This window comes from Sturnus vulgaris, chromosome 23, assembly GCF_052056855.1.
Source record: "Sturnus vulgaris isolate bStuVul1 chromosome 23, bStuVul1.hap1, whole genome shotgun sequence".
In the NCBI taxonomy this organism is placed as follows: Eukaryota; Metazoa; Chordata; class Aves; order Passeriformes; family Sturnidae; genus Sturnus; species Sturnus vulgaris.
Genome location: NC_142265.1, coordinates 6781238 through 6806779, shown reverse-complemented (window position 1 = coordinate 6806779; position 25542 = coordinate 6781238). Strand labels below are relative to the sequence as shown.

Sequence of the window (25542 nt, the reverse complement as noted above, 5' to 3'; positions counted from 1 at the left end):
TTATTTACAAAATACTGAAGACCTGGTAATAACAAACAGAAAGGACAAAACATTCATCCTTCATTGCTCTCATACATAAGAAGCTTTACTACTCCAGGTCTAGATATGTGGCTGATGGCAGAGTGTAAGATTAATTCGTTTAAAAGCACTAAAATGTGCAAATTAATTACCACAACCATCCATGCGTGTTTTAGCTGGCTTAAATGCTGGGCTGTTTTCTCCAGGTTAAGGGAAATATTAACCTGTAAGGAGCTCTACCCAGCTCTGTAGCCTGAAGAGCTAAAAGCTCAAAGATCTGAATCCTGGCAATGAAAATTCAGGAGCTATCATAGCCTTTGATTGAACATCCCAATAGTTTCATTAAGACCTCGTCCCTGCGTTTTATGTTTGCTAATTAGCAAATTCAAACACTTTATCTCCGTGTTATCTTTGTGCAAGAGAGTGGCAAATTTATGTCATTATAAAATATTGCGAGAATTTAAAGGTTCACGAGCAATTAGATTTTGTAATTCTTGTTTATGCCTCGGAAGGATTGTTCATTTTAAAACTTTGTAGCCAATATGTACAAAGATAAAGCACTGGCCTGCGTTGCTCTGGTGACTGAAGTCAAGTGGTTGAGTGAGCTGAATGGATTACAAGAAAAAAAATGTTTTGGAAGTGGCTGCCTTGATCCTCAGCTGGATATTTTCGTGAATTTTCACCCGAGCAGAGCGTCTGTGACATTTTCCTTGGCTCGGTCCCGGTTAGGAAGGTGGGGCGATGAACAGGGAGCAGGACGGGGCCCAGGCTCGCTGTGATGGGAGTCACGGCCGGGTTTTGTTGGTTTTGAGGATAAAAAGCGAAGGATGCGGTGCCGGTGGCGGCAGGGATGCAGCGCGGAGGAGCGCTGACACCTGCCGGCAGGAGAGACCTGGGACCGGGGCTGGGAGCTGCCACATCCCCCGGGATTGTCCTGGGATTGTCCTGGGATTGTCCCTGGGATTGTGTAGGGAACCAGCACATCCCCCAGGATTGTCCTGGGATTGTCCTGGGATTGTCCTGGGATTGTCCCTGGGATTGTGCAGAGACCCAGCACATCCCCCGGGATTGTCCTGGGATTGTCCTGGGATTGTCCTGGGATTGTGCAGAGATCCAGCACATCCCCCAGGATTGTCCTGGGATTGTCCCGGGACTGTGCAGGGAACCAGCACATCCTCTGGCATTGTCCCTGGGATTGTCCTGGGATTGTGCAGGGACCCAGCACATCCCCCTGGGAATGTTCCTGGGACCAACCCTGATCCACCTCCTGTCCCCAGGATCCACCCTGGCACTGTCCATGGAGCCACCTCCTGTCCTCAGTGCCCTGACCTGGCAGGTGACATCCCTGCCCACTGCAGGGTTTGGGATGGGATGACCTTCAAGGTCCATTCCAGCCCAAACCACGCTGTGATTCCGTGGTCCAGGCTGTCACAGCTGCTGGTTTCACTCCCAGTCACCCTGTGGGTGTCACTGAGCCTTGCTCTGACAGCCCCAAGTGTCCCCTGCACCCCCACAGCTGCTGGGGACCAGGGAACCCCTATTCCTTAGAGAATCATGCAATAATTTGGGTGGGAAGGGACCAATAAAAGCTCATTTAATCCAACCCCCCCTGCATTAAAAATGTTCATTACTCCATTCCAGCCCTGCTCCCTGCTCAGGCCAGGAGCTCCATCATCATTTCCTGGTGTCCTTGAGCCCAGGAGCTCAGGGGGTGCTCGAAATTCTCTCTTCTGCTCCAGTGGTGGAACTGAGAGGTTCTGCAGCAGTTCCAGGACAGGGAGAAGATGTATCTTTGATTGCTTTTTAATCACAGTAATAACAGTAATGGAGGCAACGAGTGGAATTGATGGGAAAGAGCTGAGCTCTCTCCTCTGCTAAGTCCCTTGTGGGGTAAACAAGAAGGATTTACCAGCTCCCCCAGTGAATTGCTGGGATCTTGGCTCTTCAGGATGAGTGGTGGTGATGTCTGGGGAAAAATAGCTGGTATTTAGTGCTTGGGAGCAGAAATATGCCAGGAATCCTCTGGAAATCTTCCTGTGAATAACCCTGGTCCACACGGAGCAATGTACAATTGCTCCTTTAAGCTGCCATCAGTGCTACATCTGCTTGGCTTTGGCCTTGAATCTGCACCTTCAGCACCCCCGAGGGGTTTTATCTCTCCCTCAGGGGAAGGAGAAGCTCTGATGGACACAGGACCTTTGAGCTGAGCAGAACCAGAGGTCCCCAAAAGGACCCAAAAGGGTGGAGGGTCCCAGTGGTGCCCAGACCAACCTCCTGGAGAGATCCAGGTCCAGGCTGGGGCAAAATAATCTTCTTTGGGCCACTGAATATAGGAACAAACATTTCCCTGCAGAGGGAACCGGTGAGGTTTAACTCTGGCTCAGGCTGAGGGGTTTTTCAGGACTTTTGTGGCACCAGTGCTTGGGAACTGACCTCACTGGGTATTTTCGGGAAATGCATCCATCAGCTTTTGACCCTTAAAGATGTGGGAGTTTCCTCCGAGCTTAAATATCCAAAAAGCAGTGAAACAACCTCTGAGTGCTGACAAAATGGGTCCTCCAAGCCTGCTGCTCACTCAAGGACGATTTGGAGAGACTCAGCCTCACTGAGAGCACAGAAACACCAAAGACAGAGCTCAGCCCGCGGGTTTGGTCAGACATGGAGCTTTCTCCTTTATTTCTGCAGTGTGGTGCACACATGGGGGGCCCCATTTACATCACCAGCTGTGTCCTGTCTGAGGAGGAGGAGGAGGAGGAAGAGGAACCCCTCTGGCTTCGCTGACCAAGACACAATCCAAACAGTTCCTGCTCACCTCAAATCCTCCCTGGAACCCCCCAGAGGTACCACGGGGCTGGGGAAAAGGGGCTGGGGGTCCTCCAGGGGGTACCACAGGGCTGGGATGTGCCCCAATCCTCGAGGAAAAGGGGCTGGGGGTCCTCCAGGGGGACCACAGGGCTGGGATGTGCCCCAATCCTCGAGGAAAAGGGGCTGGGGGTCCTCCAGGGGTACCACAGGGCTGGGATGTGCCCCAATTCTGGGGGAAAAAAGGGGCTGGGGGACCCCAGTGAGGTCCTGGCATCCTCCAGGGCTGAGGCAAAGAGGGAGCAGCTCCATTCCTGGTGGGAATTTGGGTGTGCAAGGGCTGGGGGAGGCCCTTGGGGAGGGGAGGGGGAGCAGAAGGGATGTGGGGACACAGAGAGGGCAGGGGACAGCGGGAGCAAAGGGACAGAGGTGGCCTCAGGCAGGTCCAGCTGGCACCACGCAGCCTTGTGTGGGCAGGAAGGGATTTGGACATCCAAGCTGAGGAGGAGGAGGAAGAGGAAGAGGAGGAGGAAGGGTCATGCCCATATTTTAGAGCATAAAAAGGAGGTGGTGGAAGATTTCACTGGACCTGCTCAAGGGCAAAACAGTGAGAGCTGGAGGGGGCTGGTTTTATCCTTTCACACACATCCTCAAACCCTTCAGTGCTTTTCCCAGCAATTCCATTCCCTTTTTTCACATCCCTTTTGTCACATCCTGCCCTACCACGCCAGCCCCTTCCCCTCTGGTCTTTATGGAGAAAAAAAAAAAAAAAGTCAGCATAAAGTGACATTTCAAGTGCTCTGGAGTGACCAACATTCAGCCCCAGGAGTTTTGGGTGAGGTGTTGGGTTAAAAAGCCTGGAGTATTTTTATGAAGGGATGAGCCAGGAAGGAATTTTCAGGTGGGACCTCCCTCAGCAAGGTGCTGCAAGCAGGAAAAAGTGGGGGGAAGCCATTCCAAAACTGCTTGAATAGAGCAAACTGTGAAAAGGAGCTGTCAGGTCTTGGTTTTCACCATTTGAGGGCTCTTATTTCCATTTCTCCCCCTGCATGGCATGGACTGAACCCCTCAGCTTGTCCATGGAGAGGGAAAATCACCTCAGGGAGATCATGGAATGGTTCTCCAGCCCTGGATGTGATTCATCTGTCCAGGGGACAAATACAAAAATATTATCCTGAGCAAAAAGCTGTGGCAGTAATTCTCATTGCCCACTGCAGGGAAAAAAAAATTAAAAAAAAAAAATACCTGAAGTACAGTATATAAATCAATTTTGGTTTAGGGGAATTAAGAAAAACCACCACAAACCAGAAAAGCACCCAGCACCTATGGCATCTAATCAATCTTGTATTACTAGGATGGATTTGCTTTTTATTTCTTAATTTGAAAAGGTGGCTGGAGGGGCACTTTAATGGGCTGGAAAGCTTCCCTGCCCTCCTCCAGCAGCTCTGGAAAAAATCCTGCTGGGTTTTTTTTTGGCAGGTGAGGAGCAGAGCTGAGCTGATGGAGGACCCTGGGGACATGTGATGCCACCAGGGGATCTGACCCCAGACCGAGCTGGGTGTCCCCAGCGTGGAGAGCACAGGGAAAAGCTCAAGCCTGGGACCTCCCTGTGCTGGGAAGAGCTTTGGGGACACCCAGCTCGGGGACTGAACAGCTCTGGGGACAAAGGGACAGCTGCCTAGCAGGGGGTGCCACCCAAGCATCCACAATTCCCAGGAGGGGCAGAGCAGCTGGGGACAGGGAGGGGACAGGGAGGGGACAGGGAGGGGACAGCAGAGCTCTCAAGGTGAGAGAGATTTGCGGGTGATTTGGGGAAAAGTCCTGCTGTGCTCAGGGCAAGGCCATTCCCTCCTGCAGCTGCCCTGGCCCTGGCAGAGGTTAGAGCAGTAGGGTTAATAGAGGAGCAGGTACATCCATGAAAATCCACAGCTGAGTGTTCACTGCAGCTCTCCCCGAACTCCTCAGCACTCAGGGGGCCTCGTTGGAGGTGGCTCCGTTGCCTTTGTTGACGTAGAAGGGGCGGTAATGTGACTGCAAGGCAGAATTTGGGGACATCAGTGTGACCCCCCTCCTTCTCCCGACCCCCTGCACCTCACCCAACTCACAAATTCCTGCCTCAGCACCTCCAGCTTTTCCTCCTGGACAGCAGCACTGCCTCCTTCCCCTTCCTGGAGGTGCTGGGCACATCAAATGCAAATAATTTGGCTTTTTTTTTTTTTTTTTTTTTTTTAATTTACACACGTGCTTTGCATGGCTCTCACTGCTGAGCCAAAAGATGCCTCATGTAAAACCTCAGACTGTGACTCACAGCTCGATGAGAGGGGTTTTTTTTGTTGGGTTTTTTTTTTTTTGGGAGAAGGGGAATGTCACCTTTATTTTTATACCTCTGCCAGTGTGTTTTAACTGCTCAGGGGAGCTGTCACACTCACAGTTATGCAAGTTGTGTGGGGTTTATTTGTGCTCTGTGCCTGGCAAACCCCACACTCTGGTGCATGGGAATTCTCACACTGCTGGTCTGGGCACTGCAGCACCCAGTGTTTGTGCAAACACAAACAGAAATGGAGAGATGGGGCAGAACCAACAGGAATTGACATTTTCTGCCTCTCCAGCTCCCTTTGCTGCAGTCCCTGAGTGAATCTCAGCCCACCAGGACCCGTTCCTGGAATTTCACTCTGATTTGCCCCATTTCAACACGTGGCAAAGTTGTGCTGTGCATGTTGCACAAAACCAGCAGCCAGTTCATTTGCTGGCATCAGTGCCTGCCCAACTCCAGCCTGGGTGGGAATATCCTCCCACCACTGAAGGAATAACCAGGAAATTGAGGAAAAAATGGGGCTTTAAATGCCCAGTCTGCCTTAGGTTTGTTCTCTGTGGGGTCTCTCCCACCTTTTGCACCCCTTTTAGTGCAGCCCTATTTAATATCACAACCCCAGCCCATCTCCCTGCTCAGTGCTCAGCACCTCCTGCCCAATGTTCCCTTTTGTCGAGATTCTTTTCATTTTATGGCTTTAATTTCCAACAGAATTAAGATATGAAAGAGGGGGGGGGGCTTCATTTAAAAGAGTTCCCTGGGCGTGAAAAAGACCTTCCTCCTTAAACAGCACAGTCCTTGGTGAAAATTCATATTTACAGACCTTTTAGAATGTATATTACTTAAATACACATTTAAGGCTATTTTAAAAGCCAGATTATTGGCCCAATAGACCATAAAAGCTCCTGCAGAGATACTGCAGCCTGGAGTATGTATTTCTATTTTGGTGCTTTTAAATGCTTGTATTTATCAGCTCAGTTGTTGGGTTCAGGGCTGGGTGGTGAATATTGGCTATAAAAAGGAAATGGTCATTTCAGATGTGTGCATGGGAGAGGAGGGGAGACAGGGAGGGGATGGTGGGAGAAGTCACCCAGATTTTTCTCTGTGGAGAATAAGGAAAAAATCCCTGGGAACACGATGGATGTGGGTGATGATATTTTAGAGGGTCAAACCCAAGGCAGAAGGGATGGCAGATTTTGGCTGGTTTGCTGCAGCACCTTCAAAGGCTCCAGGCTGGATTTCCTGGCAGAATCTGCCAAGGAACATCCACAGGAATTCACCTCCTGGGGAGCCTTGAAAATGGAGCAGATCCAGCTGCAGTCCCTGGGCAGCCACTTCCTACCTGTTGTGTGTTTCCCTGAGTGTGGGAATGCTCTCATTTCCACAGAACAGTAAATCATCTCTCACAAATGTGCAGCCAGAAATTACAAAAAAAAAAAAAAAAAAAATTTAAAAATGTTTCATTTGTGGTGGCAAAAGCTCGACAATCTTAATCCAGATCATGCCAGGCCTTAATGCAGCACAGTGTGAATAAAAGCAGATTAACTTGGTGCTCCTGAGGCAGTGCAGTAACTGGCTGTGTATTTGAGACAACAGCCCTAAAACATCACTGCCCTGTGCCTCTCATCGTGGTCGGTGTGCAATGAGTGGCTCAGAGATGTTTGTGCTCATTTCTGACCCCTCATCTTTGATCCTGCATTTGCCCAGTGCAGGACATGACCAGCAAGGCTCTTTCATGTGCTTGTCTCTGGTGTCATTTACACATTGTGGATGTCACAGAGTGACACAGAGTGGGTGACACCCCTGCAGGCAGGAAAAGTCCTACCAGTATCATTTTACAGGATTTGCACAAAATTCTGCATCAAGTTTTAGACCAAAACGTTTTCAAATCATCATTTTTACAGCACTGATCAGAGCTGTCAAGGTTGGGGAGGTTAATCTGCATCCTGAACTGGAGCAGTGGGGTTGAAGCTTTCATTTCCACACTCCCAAAGGACCCACCCTTATTCCTGAAGCACCCCTGGCACAGCTCTCCCAAGGAAAAATTGATATTTTTCTTACCAATACAGACTGCTTGGAGGAGGATTTCCACGTCTGTGGTGTCACCTTTGTAGATTGGTGCCTCACTATGGAAGGGTAGGCTGTGAGAACACAAAACACAGCCAGTCATGGGTCTGTCACTGTCACTGCCATCCCCTGTCCCCTGTCCCCTGGCCAGCAGCAGCAGCAGCAGGACTGGAAGTGCCACCTCATTAGTATTGCCTTGCTCAACATGGAAATGCAGCCATCCCCGGGGTGGGACAGACAGCCAGACAGCCCTCAGACAGACACATGGCTCTTCCACCACCCAATCATGCAGGAAAAGGCAGGAAAGGAGGTCTGGCTAATTAAAATATCTGAGGAATGCAGAGAGGTGGAATGCAATCAGCCCAATTAAATTCAGGCCGAGTCCCAAAGTCAGCATTCTGCCTCTTGCAGAGAGCACTACAGGCTGTTTAATTAGTGCAAAGAGCTGAGCCTGGGCTTCCTGCAGCTCCTCTGGCAGCTGGATAAACCCTCAGCCCCTTCCAGCAGGCAGCCCAGCTGTGCCCCGGGGTGCAGCAGCCCTGCAGGGTCACAGCCAGAGCATCATCACACCACGGCCCTGCCCCACCATCTCCTGCCCATCACACCTGACTCTGCCTGGCAGGTTCTGGTGCTCTTGGATTCCCCCTTTGATGGGGAGTGAATGGGGGTTTGGTTCTGGTGAAAGCAGCTCCTGCATTTTTTTAATTTTTTTTTTTTTTTAAGGTTGTGTTGTTTGTGTTATTTCTCAGTAGTGAAACTGGAAGGGCAAATGGCCATGGCGTCTTCCTTGGAAATCATCTAGAATTTATTTCTACTCATTACAAACAAAATTAAAAATCTCTCCACCCGTTCCCTAGATAAAACTTTAATATTTTTTAACACTCCTTGTCGCCCTGCTTCAGCAGAGTCTCTCCTGGGCAGGTGCCTGAGAGTCTGGCACTCAGGCCAAGGTGTGGGAGTGCTCCAGGAAGGATTCAGGGGTGTGTCACCCCAGAAGGGGCAGGAGGGAGGGGAATACTCAGCTCCTGGTACCGGTCTTAGTGAAGAGGCTCCCATCAGACTGTTTGCTGAAGTCACCGGGCGGATTCTGTCCCACCGAGGAGAACTGAAAAGGCAGCTTAGTGCCATTGCCTACTGGAAGACAGAAGAGGTTTTGTTATTCCACGGGGCTGCGGGGGTCTGTGGTCACAGCAGAACTTCCAAACATCTCTGAGTCTGCTCGGGGGGCTCAGGCAGGGACAGCCCTGTCCCGTTTTTGTCTCTCAGGGACAAAAGGCAGCAGTGTGTGGGTGTGAGGTGATGCCAGGCAGGGAAGAGCCTCTCTCCTGGAGCCCCAGAGTGCAGGTGTGGCTCAGAGCTGCAGCTCCAGGGGCAGGAGGGATGACTCCAGCACTGCCTCCCAGCACTGCAGGCTTCACTCAAACGCCACTGACATGAAAATTTCCCCTCCTGGCCTGCTGGGGGTCAGGCCCTGGCTGCCAGGAGCCATCTGAGAGCAGGGAGATGAGAGGGACACAGCCCTGCCTGTGGCACAGAAAGCAGGAGGGGCTGAGGTGTGGCTGTGAGTCACCAGAACTCCCCAGGCAGGGTGGCCCTGGCTGCCTCCAGCTCGAAGGGAAAGGCTGGACCTTGTAGGAACGAAGCAAAGGAGGAGAATGTTGGAAAAGGAAGATGGGGATCTGGGAAGAAAAGGTACAAAGGTGGGCCAGGCTGTGTCTTGGAGAGCTTATTAATAAAAGGTGTGATGGGAAGAAGCACCTTGTGCTTCTGAGACTGGCTGAGAGGATTTGGGGTCTCCTCCTGGTTGTGCCATAACCTCCACAGAGTGCTCTGAATTCTGAGTTATGTTCAGCATCTGGGGATCTCTGCAAACTGCCTCCTGTATTCTCCACCTCCTTTTTTTTTTTTTTTTCTGTGAACAAGGAGAGCCAGGGATGCCTTTCCTCTCCTTGAGCACAGCACTGAGAGCTTGGTGTGTGCAGACAGCGCTGCCAAGCCCTGCAGGAGCTGGCTCTGGGATTTTCAGGTGCCAGGGCAGCCAGGAGGGGCAGCAGGAAAGGGGGGTTAGTCAGGCAGAAAGCTGTGGCACGGGGGGTTAGGTCCTCTCACACGGAATTACCCGTACCAAGTGTTTCCTCGGTCGCTTGGAAGGAGGAAAATTCCCATGACCGTGGGTTGAAATTGGCTGTAAAACAAGAGCATCCAGTTCAGCAGTCGGCTCCTGACGAGCTGCTCAGAGGCCTGTGCCTGGCATTGCTCTGGGAAAAGGTCCCCACCGAGCTGGGGACAGCCCCACGACAGAGACCTGGGCCCAGGCAGCAGAGCAGGAATAGCCCTGGGGGAATATTGGGGGATTCTGCTGCAGTGAGCAGAGCTCTCAGTGCCAGCTCAGGGTTGGGTACTCAGCACGAGAGCTCTGCAGGCAGAGGTTTGGGTTCAGAGCTCCAAAACACCAGGACAGGAACATTTCCCAGCCCTGTGTGCCCCAGGCTCCCACCAGGACACACACTGGTGCTGCTGCAGCCTTTTTGGGAGGCACTGGGCTCCCAGTAAAGCAAAAAAAAAAAAAAAAAGGATTCTTGGAGCTGCTCTGCTGCCATCCTGTGGGCTGCTCCTCTGTTCAAGATGTGTTTCTGTTTACACAATTCTCTCTCTCTGTGTCTGAGTCCCTTCTACTCTTCATTCAATGACTTTCAAGATGATTTTTCCAACCTTCTCCTGGCTTTGGCCAAACTGTTTGACACATCAGGAGAAGAAAGCTTAGAGGGAGAGGGCAGAAAGGAGCGTGGAGCAGTTGAACAGTCTGTGAGGCAGTGTTTGAAATGTTTTATGCCCCTCTGCCTCATCCTGTATCCCTGTGAGCAAATATTGGATCATAGAATGGGTTGAGTTGGAAGGGACCTTGAAAATCATCTAATTCCAGCCCCTGCCATGGGCAGGGACACCTCCCACTATCCCGGGTTGCTCCAAGCCCCATCCAGCCTGGCCTTGGGCATTTCCGGGGATCCAGGGGCAGCCACAGCTGCTCTGTGCCAGGACTTCACCACCCTCACAGGAAGAATTTCTTCCTAATAGCCCATCTAAACCTTCTCTCTTTCAGAGAAGCCATTTATTATGAAACTTAAGACAGTGGAAGTCTCCTTGAATTTAAGCAGGGCTTAAAACCAATAGGTTCAGCTGGAATCCCAGCAGTTCCTCAGTTTGGGCTGCTGTAATTAGCACAGAGCATTCCTCAATCCAGCAAACAAACTTTCCACTGTGGCCTGGGGCAGAATCTGCAGTGACCCAGCCTAGGCAGAAACAGGGTGTGTAGCAAAGCTGCCATGAGATATTGAAGGATTCCCAGCGTGTTACACAATGCAAAGGGTGGTCCTGAATTTTTTCCTCCCTTTTTTTGGGGATTCTTTAACAAAGATGCAATCAGTTTCACTGCTGGACTTTGATGCCACAGTGACAGGGCACAGAGAGTGAAATGACGATGGGGATGTTGCATTATTCATGAGGTAATCCTTGGCTAGCCAGCCTGCAAGCCAAGTGGGTCACATCTCCTGCTTTGCCTACTGATTCATCCTGCTCCCCAAATCCCCCCCCAGCGTGGTTCCAGCAGCTGGATCCTTCCTGAGCCCTGAGCCTGCTGGGGTCTGCTCAATCCCCCTTTCAGCACAGCTCTGTGTGCAATCATGGGCTTGCTTGTTTTGGCCACAGTCACTCTGTTGATAGAAAACACAGAATGAGTAATTGGGAAGGCAGCATTGTCTGTGATTCCAGGAAAACACGGATGTGGAGGTGGAATAAGCCAGCCCCCAGTTTGGAGAGTCAGCAGAAGAGGGGAATTGTGCAGCCCTCACTCTGCTCTGGACACAGATCACTGCATGGATCCCTCCTGGACCTTCAGGTTCCCAGATGGAGCCTCCTCTCCCAGGTGTCAGCAGAGGGAAGCTCAGGCACTCATGACAGCACTGACCATGCCGTGCCACTGCCAAAATGGCTTTTTCCTTCTTTTTTCCCCTTCCTTTTTGCCAGGCTGGGCAGTGTCCCCATCCCAGACACATGTGGGATGACATTGTCCAGTGTTCCTCCCTGCCACACTCCTTAAATGCCTTTGGGGCAGTTTCCACCTGAAAGCCCCACATTTTGGGTAGAGATAAGCTCAGCTTGTGCAGTGTAAGAGTTGGTTTTTAAACTCCCCTCAGGGTTGGAAAGTTTTGGGTGAGTCTGTGGTCTCAGCAAAATTTCTCTGACAGCACAGGGATGGAAACTCTGAGGCAGCTGAGCAGGAGAGCAGCAAAACAAACCCAACCCTAAAAAAAGGCCCCGGTGCCCCTGGACTTGGGAAGAGCCCTGCCCATGGCTGGGAATGCCAGCCCTGCTCCAAACAACATCCTCAGGGCTGCCAGGCACGGGCTGAGGGCAGAGGAGAAGGGCAAAGGGGCAAGGCAGACAAAGGGCTCAGTGTTGGGCTCTGGGCTGTGATCAGAAAAGCCCAGCACAGGGCAGGAATGTCCCCTCAGGGAGTGTCCCTGCTCACTGCTGCCCTGTCCCTGTCCCTGCCCACCCTCTGTCTGTGCAGAACAGCAGCTGGAAACACCTGGCAAACCCAGGCAGGGCTGAAATTTGGTTGCTTGTTTCGTGCCACCCTTCCTGTTCTTTAGTTCCTCGCCTTGCCTGGGCTTTCAGCACCCTCAGCTCCTTGCTCTGGATGCCAATTTTAGGAATGGCAACTGTGATTTTAGAGATGGATGTGTTGGAAACATTGCTTCACTCCAAAAATTCATCCTGCAACAAGTGGGACATAAGGAAATCACCAGGGCTCTTGTCAGAGCTCAGGGAGGAGCTCCAAACTCCTGCTTTTTTTTTTTTTTTTTTTTTATTTTAGGACACATTCCTCACTTCTTCTGTCCTTTCCCTGTAAGGAAAAATTATGTTTGGTGGTGAAAGTAAAATCTTAATGCTTTGTGCAGCTTTCACTTGATAGCACAGAGAGATAAGCTTTGGCTGGAGAAAAACACTGATTTTCTCCTGGTAACCCATGTTAAAACTCCCCTATATTCACTCTTGGATCACTCCAGCTCTTCCTCATCAAACTGAGAACCTTTTCTGCCTGGTTTTGAGGCAAAACCTTGTCAGAGCTGTGTAAGCTGGAGAGAAAACATGCAGAGGGATGGATCTGAGATGTGAGGGAGAGCAAACTTTGGGACACATCATCACTGAAGTTCCTTTGCTGGGCTGCAAGGGAGCCTGCCCACCTCTGGGGTGCCATACCTTTGGGAGACAGGAACATGGAAAATCTCTTCAGGTTGTCAGGCTGGTTCCACTCGTAGTTGTTCATCATGAACCGGTGATCCCCTGGGGAGGCAGAGCAGGGCATGAGCTCAGGGATGCACCTTGGTGGCCTTTAAACCCCTGTGGGGTCTTGGCCTGTGAGCTAAAGCAATTCTGGAGCTGCCCAGAGTCTAAAATAAAAGGTTCCCTCAGAGGCTGAGCCCAGCTGAAGCATTCAACCTCACAGCACACACAGGATCTTCTAAAATCCATAGGGAGACCTGAGGGTTGAGGCGTTTTCCCACCAAAACTCCGGTGTGTGGCTAAAAATGACTCCAAAAGTTTGAGTTTGGCTCCTTTTGTGTGTTCAGCCTGAGCACAGGGCTGGCTGATGGGGGAACTGCCACTGTTTAAAGCTCCAGAAATCCCTTCTGGGAGGGTTCACTGGGTTGGCTTCTCCAGCTTTCAGAGGGAGATGCTAAAGCTGAGCTGCAAACAGCTCTAAACTCCTGCTCAAGGCTGGTTGGTTCCAGTTTCATGGACAAACTCACTCCTGCACAGCCTAGGTTTGGATTTGTGACCCTGATTCACAGGAAATGAGGCTTTATCACTACACTTACTCATAAAAAAACATTCTTTGAAGGCCTCTATAAACCTATTGTTCTCTGCCAGGAAGCAAATTCGGTTTTCATGTTTAAATAGCTCCATTCTTCGATTCTTAAGTCACAGAAGAAACTTTTCTTTTATTTCTGCCATTTATTTCAGTGCTATTTAAAGCTCCCTGATTATTTGTCTCCTCACCACGTAGGTACCTGTTATGACAACTAAAAGGACATGGATTCCCTTTGGAGTCTGCTATTAAGCAGCTTTCATTCCATTAATATAATATTTCTTCCTGGGAAGTTTTTTACAGTAGAAGATCAAGCCAGCTGCAAATGAATTTGTTGCAGTGACTCAGGGGGAGTCTGAGTTAATAACTCCACAGTTCCTTAATGGATTTAATTCCCTTGCAGCCACTGGATGCAGAGTGCTGCCCTCTCTTTCATTTGTAACCATGGTTTGGAGAAAGGAGAGCTCTGAGGTTCCTGGAAAAATAACATTTCCCTCCTGTTCCCAAGTTTTCACTAGGGCAGAATCCCTGGTAAAGCTCCTGGAAGCAGCAGGAGTTAGAAATGGTTTTGGCACTTGAATTCCATGGATTTCAAATAAAAATGAGGGATTCTGGCATCAATAACAGGGAGGAGACCCCAATTAAAAGAATCAAGAAGTAATCAGGCTTTATCCTGAGCTGCCAGAACTGAGTAGCTGCAGAACCTTGTTGAGTTTTAAAAATGTCCAAGGAAAATGCTCCAGGAGGCAAAACTCAGCCCAGCAGATGGAAATTCTGCACAGCTTCAGGTGAACAAAGAAAGGAAAATGCACAGAAGTGATTTTTGGATATCTGTTTGCCATCTATTGATATTGAGTTATTGTCAAATTTCTTGGTAATTCTGGAGCATGTGGAGTGCTGAGAATTCAAATAGGAATGTTGCAGTGTTCAAAGATAAGTAATGTTCAATTTCTGGTGCTGCTTTAAAGGCAGGGACAGTTTTAAAACCTTTGTCTAGCTTTGCATCCTGAGCACTTTGGGATCTTCCTGAAAGGCTGGTCCAGAAGGATCTGATCCATTTAATTCATGTTTGATGGAGAATGATGGCTCTGGACAGTGTAATTATTAATACAGGAGGGGTGAGCAGTAAATACTGTGAATTTGAGTGAATTATCAGCGATTTTGCAGATTAGCAGCAGAGTCCTCAGCTGTGTGAGCTGTCCTTGAGGTTATTCCTGCACCTTTTGCACTCCCACATCCTCCTGGAGGAGCAGGGTGCCATTTATCCTCACACATCCCTGCTCTCCTGGTGTTTGGGGTTCCTCAATGGCTCAGAGGTTACATCCAGGTGAGATAACCACTCATTCCCATCCCTGCTATTCCCGGGGCAGGAGGTCATTCCCTGGAATTAGGCAACGTGCCCAGGGTTACAGAGGCTGCCTGTGGCAAGTGCAGACAGCACAGCCCCACTGTGGTGTCCTGTCCTAATCTTAGATGTGAGCCTGATGCAAGACAAGCCCTTCATTCACAGCTAATTGGGAGGAAGTGGGTTAGAAACCTAAAAGATTAATTTTGGTGTTGGCTGTGACCTGTGTGCTCACCTTAAACATCCCTGAAGTGTGGGAGCAGCCTGGACCAGGGCAGGCAGGGAAGCTGTCCCACGTGGAACAGGGAGTGTGCTCAGAGTCACTCCAGCTCAAGTTGTGGCTTAACACCCAAATGGAGCCCTTTTTACTTGGAAAATTAGATTTTCAAATATTTCCTTTTCAGTGACAGGTGCTTGCAGGGTATTTCATGTTCCAGCCAGGCAAGCAGAGGCTGCAACCCTGCACTTGTAATATTTGCTGTCACACCAGCAGCCCACGTGTGCTAACTGAGTGTACAATAGGATTTCGGACTTGCCATCCCACATCCACCTTCGTGCCACTGCCTTCGCCCTTTACTGAGCTGCCTCAGCTCATCTGTGGAGTTTCCCCTCCTGGAAAACGTCCTGCAAAACTTCCAGGGGCTGGCACAGGGCAGGAGGGAAGGGTGGCCACAGGGGAGGTGGCTGAACCCATTAAATCCTAACTATGAAACCCCAAAATGAACCAAGATTCAGGGAAGTGGGGGTGTCCTGCATGAGACACCCTAAATCCCTGGCAGTTCAACAGATTCCATCCCCACACAGGAGTGGCAGAGTAACTCTGACATTCCAGAATTCGTGCTCTAACTCTCCTATTCCAGCATTAACTCCAGCTACAGGAGCTGCTCCTCCCACTTTTCCCCCCTCCCAGGTCTTTGCTTACTTTCCATCAGGAGTGCTCATCATCCTCATCACTCTGGGGAAGCAGGGAGGGAGGGGGGGGGAATATTTGGGATATTTTACCGTTCTCCATGTGGTTCCTCTCGATGAAGTTGCGGCCCAGGTCTGCCTTGCAGATTTTCTCCACGTGCCTCATGCAGACGTTGAGGAGATCATCCCTGAGCAGCCCCATGGAGGGGCTCATGCTCTCCCCTTCCAGCAGCACGCTGTAGGTCGGGAGGGATGGAGGGGGCACATAATTCCTCATCAGAGCCCCAAATTCCTGCACCACCCCCCAAAAAAAAAAAAAAAAAAAAAAAAAAAAAAAAAAAAAGGATCGCAGTTAATGAGGAGCATAAAGGTGTGGAGGATGAATGTGAGGGAAGGGCAGGGAAATGTTCTGTCCATGGTTGGCAGCCATCCCTAAAAAGCAATGGCATGGCCAAGTCCATTCCTCACCCCCCAGAGCACAGACAGCTCCAAATGTGCAGGTGAATCCCTGCCATGGACATGCAGTGAACTGGGGAAGGTTCACACATCTCACCCTCCTTTGGGACAAATCCCATCCCCACGGGGACAAAGGAAAGGGAAATGAGGTCTCAGTCACCTGCAGGAAGAGCACGGAGTCGCTGATCTGGTGGATCTGCTCCCTGTTCTCCTTGTCCTCCCGCAGCAGCTTCGCCCTCTCCTCCAGCTCATCCACGATTTCCTTCACGTTCTCCGAGGCGATTTTTTCTCTCTGGTCCAGGGCAGCCTTCACCTCATCCCTCTGCCTCTCCAGGTCACGGATCAGCTCCTTGAAGTGCTGGTCCACCGTGGCTTTCTCGTTGGTGGTGTAATTCTGGATGGGGAAGGGCAGAGAGAGAGGAGGCAGCAGGACAGAGGAGCAAGAGAATATTAAAATTTCACTGAGTTCTTTGCTAACAGAGAGACACAGAGAGGGATAAATCCAAGGATTCAGCATTTAGAGTATGGAAACTCCAGCTATGCAAGTCTCAGCTGCAGGAAAGTTGTGCCAAGAGAAGCAATACCTGTTCCTGCAATAATCACATGGATGCAATCCAAAAGTGCCACTGGTTTCCCAGTGGTAAGAGAATATCTCCTATTTCAATTCATGCACTTAAAAACACTCTGTAACCTTCTAAATCAGGGTTCTGGCTCCTGGACAACTTGAGGAGCAAATTCCCACCATTTCAAAGGATGAAAGATGCTGAAATACTTTTTACAGGCCTGACCTCGAGGTGCCTCTGAAATATTCCTCAGAAGGACTGGGGATGTAAATATATTGAGAGTTAAAATTTCTAGGTCAGGTTTCCAATACTAATAATAATAATAATAATAATAATAATAGTAATAATAAAGCAGATGAAAAGCAGAGCTGGTGAGCCAATGCACTTGCACCACATAAAAGGGAGAAGAATGGCTTTGCCTGTTAATATTATGCAAATTTTCTGGGGTGTCTCCAACTTGTGCTTTCACTGCTTTATTCAGTTAGGCTATAAATGAAAAAAATAATACCATGACTCGATTCCAACCCTTACCACGGTGCAAGAATTATAAAGGAGCTCTCTCTCAGCATGGAAACAAGCTGTTCCACCATAAATAAGATGTTTGTTGGGGTGAATTCATCTGCTCCTGCTGTCTTATCTCAGTTTGGGCAACCCAGAGCTCTTTTGCAGGTTATTTGTGGATTTTGTTTCTAAATCTGCCTGGCTACTGGTGATGGAAGAGCCATAAAGGACCTTAAAAAGGAGCCAGAGCAGGGAGGTGCCGTGGTTTTGTATCAGGGCTTGATCTCCCTGCAGGGAATGTCGCAAGATGACTTCAGTGGGAGTTGTTGTTTCCAAGATTTGGCTTGGAGCTTGGACAGGGATGAGCTAGAGGCTGGGGAAGGGATGGAGTGAGGGAGAGCTGGAGGAAAGGAGAGGGGAGAAGAAATGTGTGATTACAGGAGCAGGAGGTGAACTGACATCCCAAACGCACCTTGATGCGATCCCTCTCCTTCTGCCACTTGTCCACCTCATCTTCCACCTCGATGATCTTCAGCTGCAGCTGCTCCTTCTGCAGCGACAGCTCAGCCTGCAGGGAGGAGAGCAGAGGGGAGGGATCCTGGTGAGCTGGGGCTGAGGGTGGCCCAATTCAAGCAGCCCCAACCCTGCCCTGCTGTGCTGGGAGCAGCAGCAGGGAGGTCCAGGCTGCCACGAGCATCACGCGCTGCCAGCGGGCAGCATCCCAGCAGATTCAGCTCCCTCAGCAAAGCTCAGCACCCACCTCCCAGGCTGTCAGGGTGCTGCTTTTAATCACATGGGAGTCATGAGCTCCAGGGGAAGGCAGCTGTTTCAAAATTCAGCTGTGTGTGCAGAGCAGGGCCCAGCCCAGGGTGTGCCTGTGCAGCAATAACAGTTTTCATGTAATTACGGAATGACGTTTGACGAGTGTTGCAACAAGAGGATGATGCCTCCGGCAGGAATTCTGTTTAGACAGGATTGTGGATTAATTTGCTCTGAATTGAGAGCTTTCATGTAGCGATGGAGCTGGGGAATGCTTGGAAAAAAAAATTTAAAAGAGAAAAAAAAAGCCACAAAAGGAGGAGGGAAGAGGTGTAGTCAACCTGCTTGGCTGAGATCAGCAACTCCACTGGGATTCATTTGCATTTCGTTGTGCAGTGGCTTCCCAGAGAAGCTCAGAGCTGAGACTTGCACAGGAATTCGTGGCAGTGGAGCTGTGCAGACCATGCACTGTTTCCCTGGATCTCTTTTCCCTGGATCTCTTTTCCCTGGGTCAGGCAGGACCTGGATGTTGCCCCGTTAACTCCAGCAACCCCTCCCTGGCTCCTTCCCATTGTCCATCCCTGCCCCACAGATCCTGCCCAGGTTCATTTCTGCATTTCATGCGTGTGCAGGTTGCTCTGGGCCATGGCTGGAGGCAAGCTGGCTGTGGGACACCCAGCCCAGAGCTGTTGAGGAATTCCAGAGCTGGCAGAAATTCCCTGTGTTCTGTCATGCCAGGAGAGTCCTGACAACCTGCTTTTCCATGTGAGATCTTCTGGAAAATCGCTGGATTAACCCAAACCACTTAAATTCACACCAACAATTAGAGGCGTGGATGGATAAATCTCACACTCCAGCTCTCCATCCAAGAACGTAATGGGACATGAAAATCTGGCTCTTTATTGATGAGAGTTGAAAAATTTTCAGCTCTGCACTCAAAATGAAGAGCAGGGAAGAAGCTGTGAAGCAGCTCAGACAGGAGCTCTTGTCCTGATGCTGGAATCCAGCACAGCTGCTCTGAGAGCCATCAACCCCAGCTGCTCCAATTTAGAAAATCTCTGTTTATGGAGGGAGAATGATTGGATGGTGGTTTTGTTGCCTTATAAAACACAAGAAAAGTGGGCAGAAAAAAGGGAAGTGTGCTCAGAGGTGTGTCAGTGCCACAAAAGCTGCATGCTCACATTGTTTTTAGGAGCTTAGGAGAACACTGACTTTCTAAACATTATCCACACACCCTCAGTAGTGGCCTGAACGCTGCCATGAGCTGATTCTCACCCTCTCCAGGAGTTCAGGGCACACAGGAAAGGATTTTGTGGCACAGAACCCCCACTGGCTTCCAGATGAGAAAATCTGCTCTGCTACTGCTGGAAAGAACAAAGACTGGAATTTGATCCCGTAATTTTCACATTCTCAAAACAGTGACTTGGAGGAATTCCTGCTGGTTTCCATTCCCACCTGCAGTGGGAGATGTCCTGTGCATCAAGACTCTGCACAGCAGGGAAATGCAATGAGATGAAAATATTTTAGATCCATTTATCCACTGCATTAAGCAATGTCAGAAATTACACCCAAATTCCAGTTGTTTCCTTGAGCCACAAAGCTGCATGCAGGTGCCATGAATTGCAAAGTAAAAAGCTCATCTCCAGAGCAATTATTTCCCTCCTCATCCTCAAAAATCGGGACGACCTTACATGAGGATCCCGTGAAATTATATGAGAATGTGAGGGAAATCCTACAGAGAAAGACTGGATGGAATTTTGGGGGAAGAGCAGAACTTCCACAGCCACGTAGACACTCCCAACCTCAAGGGATTTGCAGAGAAAATGACAGGAAAAAAAAAATCAGGTGATGGCTGGAAGGTGGTGATAACAATATTATGCTTTTATAGTCCTTTTAAATTAAGATGGGTCTCTGAGGAATTTTGGGAACTATTATTTGTAAAAGTGATCCTGACTCTAAGCAGTTCAACCATCCCTCAGAAAGGTGGGTGGGATGTAACAACCATTTAAGAGCAGAGACACACAACAATTTGGATTTATGACTTGCAAATGGAAATTACAGAGATGGCCCCAGTAGCCAGGATGCAAATCCCACACTCAGGCAGATTTGGCAAAGGGGAAACACCAGCACAGGCTCCAGCAAGGGCAGGGGAGGTGAAGGGAGGTGTCATTGTGGGGTACTGCAAAAAATTAAGTAAATACTAAAAAAAAAAAACACCCTAAAGATAGGAAAAAATGTTAAAGAGAGGTGCAGGGAGATTGTGGAATAGTGAAAGAACTGGTGGCATGGGCAGAGGTTCAGGAAGGGGGCTCTGGAGATGGAGCACAACATCAAGGGTTCAGGAGGAGATTTCCTGATGGCTTTAAGACTTTTTTTTTTTTTTTTTTTGCTTAGAAAGTGCTTTGGCTGCCTATGAATATCACAGATATACAGAAACAGTAGGGGGGCCACAGGTATAAGGGACAGGCAGTGCCTCAGCTTCACTCCCTAAGAGGAAACTCCTGTCTGCCTTCATATTTCTCAGATTTTCCAGGGTCAAAAATCCTTGATGGACCATCCAGAACAAATCCATTGGAAGATTTGGGGTTCAGAAGAACCTTATGAGAAATAATACAGCAACACCCCCATGGTGGGGGTCCCTCCAGAGCAGAAATTACAGGAACAGTGGGGAAAAAATCCAGAAAATCCAGGTTTAGACAATTTTTGAGCACAGCAGGCTGAGAAATGAAGGCACTGAGAACCTTCAAGCTCAGATCAGGTCCCCTATTAAAGCCTCAGTTAATTAGGGCAGTTAAAAGGCTTCAGTGAAAGTTGTGAGTGTGCATGCAAAGGTGACAGCTGGAGCCAGCCCTGGTGCTCTGGAGGAGCTGCAGATGGGAGATCATGAGCCCTGCACGATGATGCAAGTGGTTTGTGCAAGGCAGCAGCAGCACAAGCAGCATCATGCCCTGAAAGCTCTGGGAACAGCTCAGTGTCCCCAGCCTGGGAGAGCTCTGCTAATTAACCTGCAAGGGAAGGAAATCTGGGAGCTGCTCAAGTGCTGTCCCAACTCGTTGTCCCAGTGCAGGGCTGAAAAGGCAGGGAGTTGTTTGAGGCAGGATTTGTGCTGGGTTCACTCTTGCAGTTCCCCACCCGACACCTCTGGACACTCTGCCAGCATCCTCTAAAATGCCACTGGAGAAGCTGAGCCTGCACGGCTTGGAGAGAATTCCCTGCTTGCAATCAAGTGGATTTTCCCTGGATTCTGTCCTCAGTGTAGAGGATTAATGCAGAATTCGGGCAAACAGACAAATTTACTCCGATTTCCAGCTGGGAAGAGTGTCCTTCCTGCAGGAAACTCTGGGGAAAGAGCATCTATTTTGAGCTGTGTCCACAGAGCAACCACAGCTGGGTTAGATAAAATCTCACAGCCACACTGCAGCAGCGAGAAAGGCCCTAAAACCCTTCCAAGGTTTAATTTTGTTTGCTATCTGCTCGGTGAAAGTGATGCAGGGATGGGAATCCCTCTGGATCCATCTCTGTGGATTGTTTTTCTTCAAAGCCTGGCTCAGCCTGTGTGAAATCTCCCCCTTTTCCAAGCTGCTGTGTGGGAAGGAGGAACACCCAGCTCCCCTTCCTGCACAGCAGTTCCCTGTACCCACAGTGAACTTTGCTTTAAAAATAAAGAATTACAGAAAAGAAACGAATCAAAGTGTTTTCCAGCAGAGCTGCCCTGGCATGCTGAGCACCAAGGCTGCTGCCAGGTTATTTACAGCTCTGGGACTGACAGGCAGAGGTGAAGTTGTCTCCTTTGGAGAGCAGCCCTGCAAAACAGGTTTGGGATGAAGGATCCCCTTTCAGAATGAAGGATGCTGGCTCCAAGGGGGGAGCTGATAAATCAAGGTTTTTATTGGACTGTACAAGCTGCAGTGGAGCATTCTCACTTTTCAAGCGTGAGTGGTTATTTCCCAGCCTCACAGACCTTTTCCTGGCTGTTTTTTTGTTCTGGTTCTGGTGCAAACTGTTACTTTTCCTTTAAAGCTGCAGCAGGAAACGAATGCAAAGTGGATCTGGGGAGAGCATTAAAGGTTTGCTGGGTAAAATACGCAAATAGCTCTGGGTGGAAAGTCAGGACAAATGTCTCTGTCTGTCCCTGTGCCTTTCACTGTGTCTGCTCAGCAGGAACAGGGGGTGAGTGACTCTCACCCCAGGCTCCTGAAAAGTGGAAGATGCTGCTGTGTTCTCTGTCTGAGACAGAGATATCAGGCTTTGCACTGCCCTAACTACAGGTCTCTGTGTTCTGGCTTGTTTGCATTCCTCTTCTCTGTCTGCTCCGTGAGACAAGCAGGGTTTCCTAATTCCACAGAAGGAGCTTTCCCAGCTCTAAAGCACAGCTCCTCTCCTCCCTACAGCAAAGACAGGCTGAAATCTGCATTAATTCTGCAGAACTGAAGGGCAGATGTACCCAAACCAAGCATATTCCGTGACACCTTTCTGCCTGCTTTCTGTGCAGCACAACGAGCCCCAGTTCTGGAATCCTCTCCAGTTCTGGGGTCACACAGCAGCCAGGGATGAGGAAATCCTTGCAGATAAACCCTGGACATCCAGCACTGTGTGAAGGGCTCTGTCTGGACTCAGCTTTGTTCTGGTCACCACTCCGGGGGCAGAATGGGTTTGGAGGTGTTAAAGCTGCTCTGGAGCTGCTGGGATGCCGAGCTGGGGAAACAGGGCAGGGATAGGGATGAGCTGGTTTGGGGTTGGTGTTTATCCCTTCCAAAAGGGCAGCAGCCACTCTCCCAGTTTGTGGTCACATTCCAGCTGGGCTGATTTGACAAGAAGGGTTGTTACACACCAGGGGCTTGGAAATATTCATTGCTCTTTGTGGCTCCTGCTGAGGCTCCACCTCTGGTGAATAAATCAGGGGTGGGAACAAACATTTGTAGGCAACAGCTTTCGTGCTAATTGTTTTTGTCTGAGTGAATGCTCGCTCGAGTTATAACATGATCAAACTCGCTGTCAGGAGAAACTCGCACATGGGCATGACTCATGTTGATAAATCCTAAATCCTTTAGGCTGGGCAGCAGCAGAGCCAGAGCAGGAGCTAAAGGTGGCACAAGGACTCTGAGAGAGGAATCAAAGAGCATTTAAATCCCAGTTCTCGGCTCATCCATGGTTGTGTCTTTAAAATCAAGGTGCTGGAGGTGTCCCCAGCCCCAGGAGGAAGGATCTGAGCAGCTTTGCTTCCTCAGGAAGCAGCTGCTCACCTCGTTCCAGGCAGGACTTGGACACCTCAGCACACAGCAGGCACAGCTTTATGTTCAGGGCTGCCATCAAAACCACAAGGACAGGCAATTACGGAACAAAGAGCAGGCTGGAAAGCCCTGCAGGAATTTGGGAAAGGCTGTCTGAGACATGGGAAAGGCTTTGTCTGGTTCCAGCGAGGCTGAAAGCTGGAGATGACACGGCAAGAAAAGAGCAGAGAAGCCAGAGATAAGCTCTGCACAAGATGCTCCTTCAGCCTGATGAGATAAATCTTCCCAGCCCTTCAGAAAGAGTAAAATTGTTCTTCCCATTAAGGGAACTCCAGAATTTCTCACAGCAGGTACCTGTGTTTGCCTGGTCACCACATCCCAGCGCTGGTTTGGGGTTTAGGAGATCTTTGTGCCCTTCCAGGTTCTGAGTGTGTGACTCCAGGCACGTTGTTTTATATAATTATTATTTTACAGGTCTCCTTTCTGGCTTCTCTCCTGTCCCGTCTGCTTAGAAAGTTTCCAGGCCAGGTCCTGCTTTTACCACGGGGATGTGCAGCAACAAATGTGGTGATACTCTGATTTTTTGCTAGAACAAGTGAAATCCTCCTCACCCACCCAGAAAGCAAACAACAGGCTTTGAGCAAACAAAGGTGAAAGACATTTCATTAGTGAAAACTCCCTGGATGTCCATCCTCTGAACCTGTTGTAACACTTCAGGGGAAATGATCAGGTTTTGTGCTTGCACCAGGGTTTGGGTTTTTTTTTTTTCCATTTAAACTTCAAAAGATTCTTTCCATAGGTGTGGCTCAACAGAAAAGAAAAAAAAACAAAACAACCTAATCTCACTCTAAGGAGGTGAGATAGCAATTTTCATCAGTTATTAGTACCCATGAGTAACTTTAGCAGCCACTGATTTGACCATTTCTATTCTGGAGGTGCTGACTCTGAGCAGTGCCCACGTTTCTGTGGGTAACACCACACAAACACTGTCAAAACTCAAGAATATTTTTTAAAAACTTAGCATTTAGGGCTTTGATTCAGCCTCTGCTGGAAGTCAGGTGTGCTGGCAACCAAGTTCTCCATCCCTAAACCCAGCCTGCAGCACTGTGCTGCTCCAGCCTGGATCAGGAGAACAACAATCCCATGGGAAGAGCAGCCAGGAAATATCAACTCTCCACTAAACACTTCCCATCCTCCCCCACTCATCCCGGGATTCCATCCCAGGCACGACCTGAGCAGGGATTGCAGGATGTGCTGTGACACTGGCATCTGCAGGAACATAAGGAATAAAAGGAAGAATAAAAGGAGGAACAAAAGGAGGAAAAAAAGGAGGGGGGAAAGAAGAATAAAAGGAGGAATAAACAGAGGAATAAAAGGAGGAATGAAAGGAGGAATGAAAGGAGGGATGAAAGGAGGGGGGAAGGAAGAATAAAAGGAGGAATAAAAGGAGGAATAAAAGGAGGAACAAAAGGAGGAATGAAAGGAGGAATAAAAGGATGAATAAAAGGAGGAATAAATAGAGGAACAAAAGGAGGAATAAACAGAGGAAAAAAGGAGGAATAAAAGGAGGAATAAAAGGAGGAATGAAAGGAGGAATAAAAGGATGAATAAAAGAAGGAACAAAAGGAGGAATAAAAGGAGGGAAAAAAGGAGGAATGAAAGGAGGAATAAAAGGAGGATAAAGTTACCTCTTTCCCTGCCTTCTCGATCTCCACTGTCACCGTGCTGTGGTTCTTGTGCTCCTGGAACATGCAGAGGTAGCAGATGCACATCTGGTCTGTCTGGCAGAACAGCTCCATGGTCTTGCCATGCACGGGGCATTTCCTGGCTTCGAAGTCCCTGATGGGATCCAGGAGCTGGTGGTCCCGGAACGCTGCTCCCTCCAGGTGGGGCTTGAGGTGCAGCTCGCAGAAGGAAGCCTGGCACACGAGGCAGGACTTGACAGCTTTCTGCTTGTTGTCGATGCAGGAGTCGCAGAGAACGTCCTCGAGCTTCACGCGGGGCCGGGAGCCCGCGGCTCTGTCGCCTTTGTTGAAGGGTCTCCTCAGATCCCCCGTCTCCACCAAGGGAAGGGAAGATTTCTTCAGGTCCCCCGTGGAGAACAGGGACTTCCTCCCTTCCCCATCGGCGGGCAGGAAGCTCTTTTTGGAATCCAAGGAGAACAGGGACTTCCTGAGGTCGCCCTTCTCCGGGAAGTTCAGGGCCGGTCTCCTCATGTCTCCGATCTGGCCGCTGGCAAACTGCATCTTCTTGGAGTCAGCCGAGTCCATGCTGAAGTAGGTTGACCTCTTCTCGTCGGATGACTCCACAAACTGAATGATGGGCCTCTTCCAGTCACTCCCAGAGAAGAGGGAGCTCTTGATCTGCCCTGTCTCCAACGCAGCACCGCCCGTGCCTTTTATAGCTTCTTTCTCGCCTCCGCCAGGGCTCGTGGCCTTTTTGGCTTCCTCTTCTTTTTTGGGGGCAGTTGGGCTCTTCACGTCCTCGGGCTTGCTGGTGGTGCCGTTGGTCCTGGCTGTGCTGCCCGTTTCCATGGCCTCACCTGGCTATCAGTGGCTCCTCTGCTCCAGTGCTGTCTCTCAGCCCCCTCCAAGGCTCTGCCCGGCCGTGGTCTCGCCCGGGAATGGCTCTGGAATGCGGAGGGCAGGGAGATCTTTGTGGCCCCGGTGACGCACCCCGAGCTCCCGAGGAGGAGCAGCGCGCCCGGA

The 25542-nt window shown here is 49.7% G+C and overlaps 1 protein-coding gene across 3 annotated transcripts; it reads right to left on the bottom strand.

The window, feature by feature from the left end:
- Positions 1-2675: 2675 nt before the first annotated feature.
- TRIM29 (tripartite motif containing 29) lies at positions 2676-25368 on the bottom strand. Of its 3 annotated transcripts, none has more exons than XM_088177959.1 (9): positions 24523-25368; positions 17317-17412; positions 15941-16174; positions 15418-15616; positions 12461-12544; positions 9318-9383; positions 8231-8332; positions 7193-7272; positions 2676-4851 (listed from the first exon to the last, which is right to left on the bottom strand). In XM_088177959.1, exons 1-9 carry the CDS (start codon positions 25366-25368, stop codon positions 4789-4791), a joined length of 1770 nt encoding a protein of 589 aa, XP_088034085.1. In that variant the 3' UTR covers positions 2676-4788. The 3 variants fall into 3 exon arrangements, with proteins under 3 accessions (XP_088034085.1, XP_014748166.1, XP_088034087.1); XM_014892680.2 differs by having other exon boundaries at positions 9324-9383; XM_088177961.1 differs by lacking the exon at positions 9318-9383.
- Between the last annotated feature and the right edge of the window lie 174 nt (positions 25369-25542).

Bases quoted from the DNA above. Each gene is read 5' to 3' on its own strand.
- TRIM29 (XM_088177959.1), bottom strand. From the start codon at position 25,368: ATGGAAACGGGCAGCACAGCCAGGACCAACGGCACCACCAGCAAGCCC. The intron at 15,617-15,940 runs GTGACTGAGACC...GGGGTGGTGCAG, and splicing joins ACTCCGTGCTCTTCCTGCAG to GAATTTGGGGCTCTGATGAG. The intron at 8,333-9,317 runs GTAATTCCGTGT...TCTGTCTTCCAG, and splicing joins CGAGGAAACACTTGGTACGG to TAGGCAATGGCACTAAGCTG.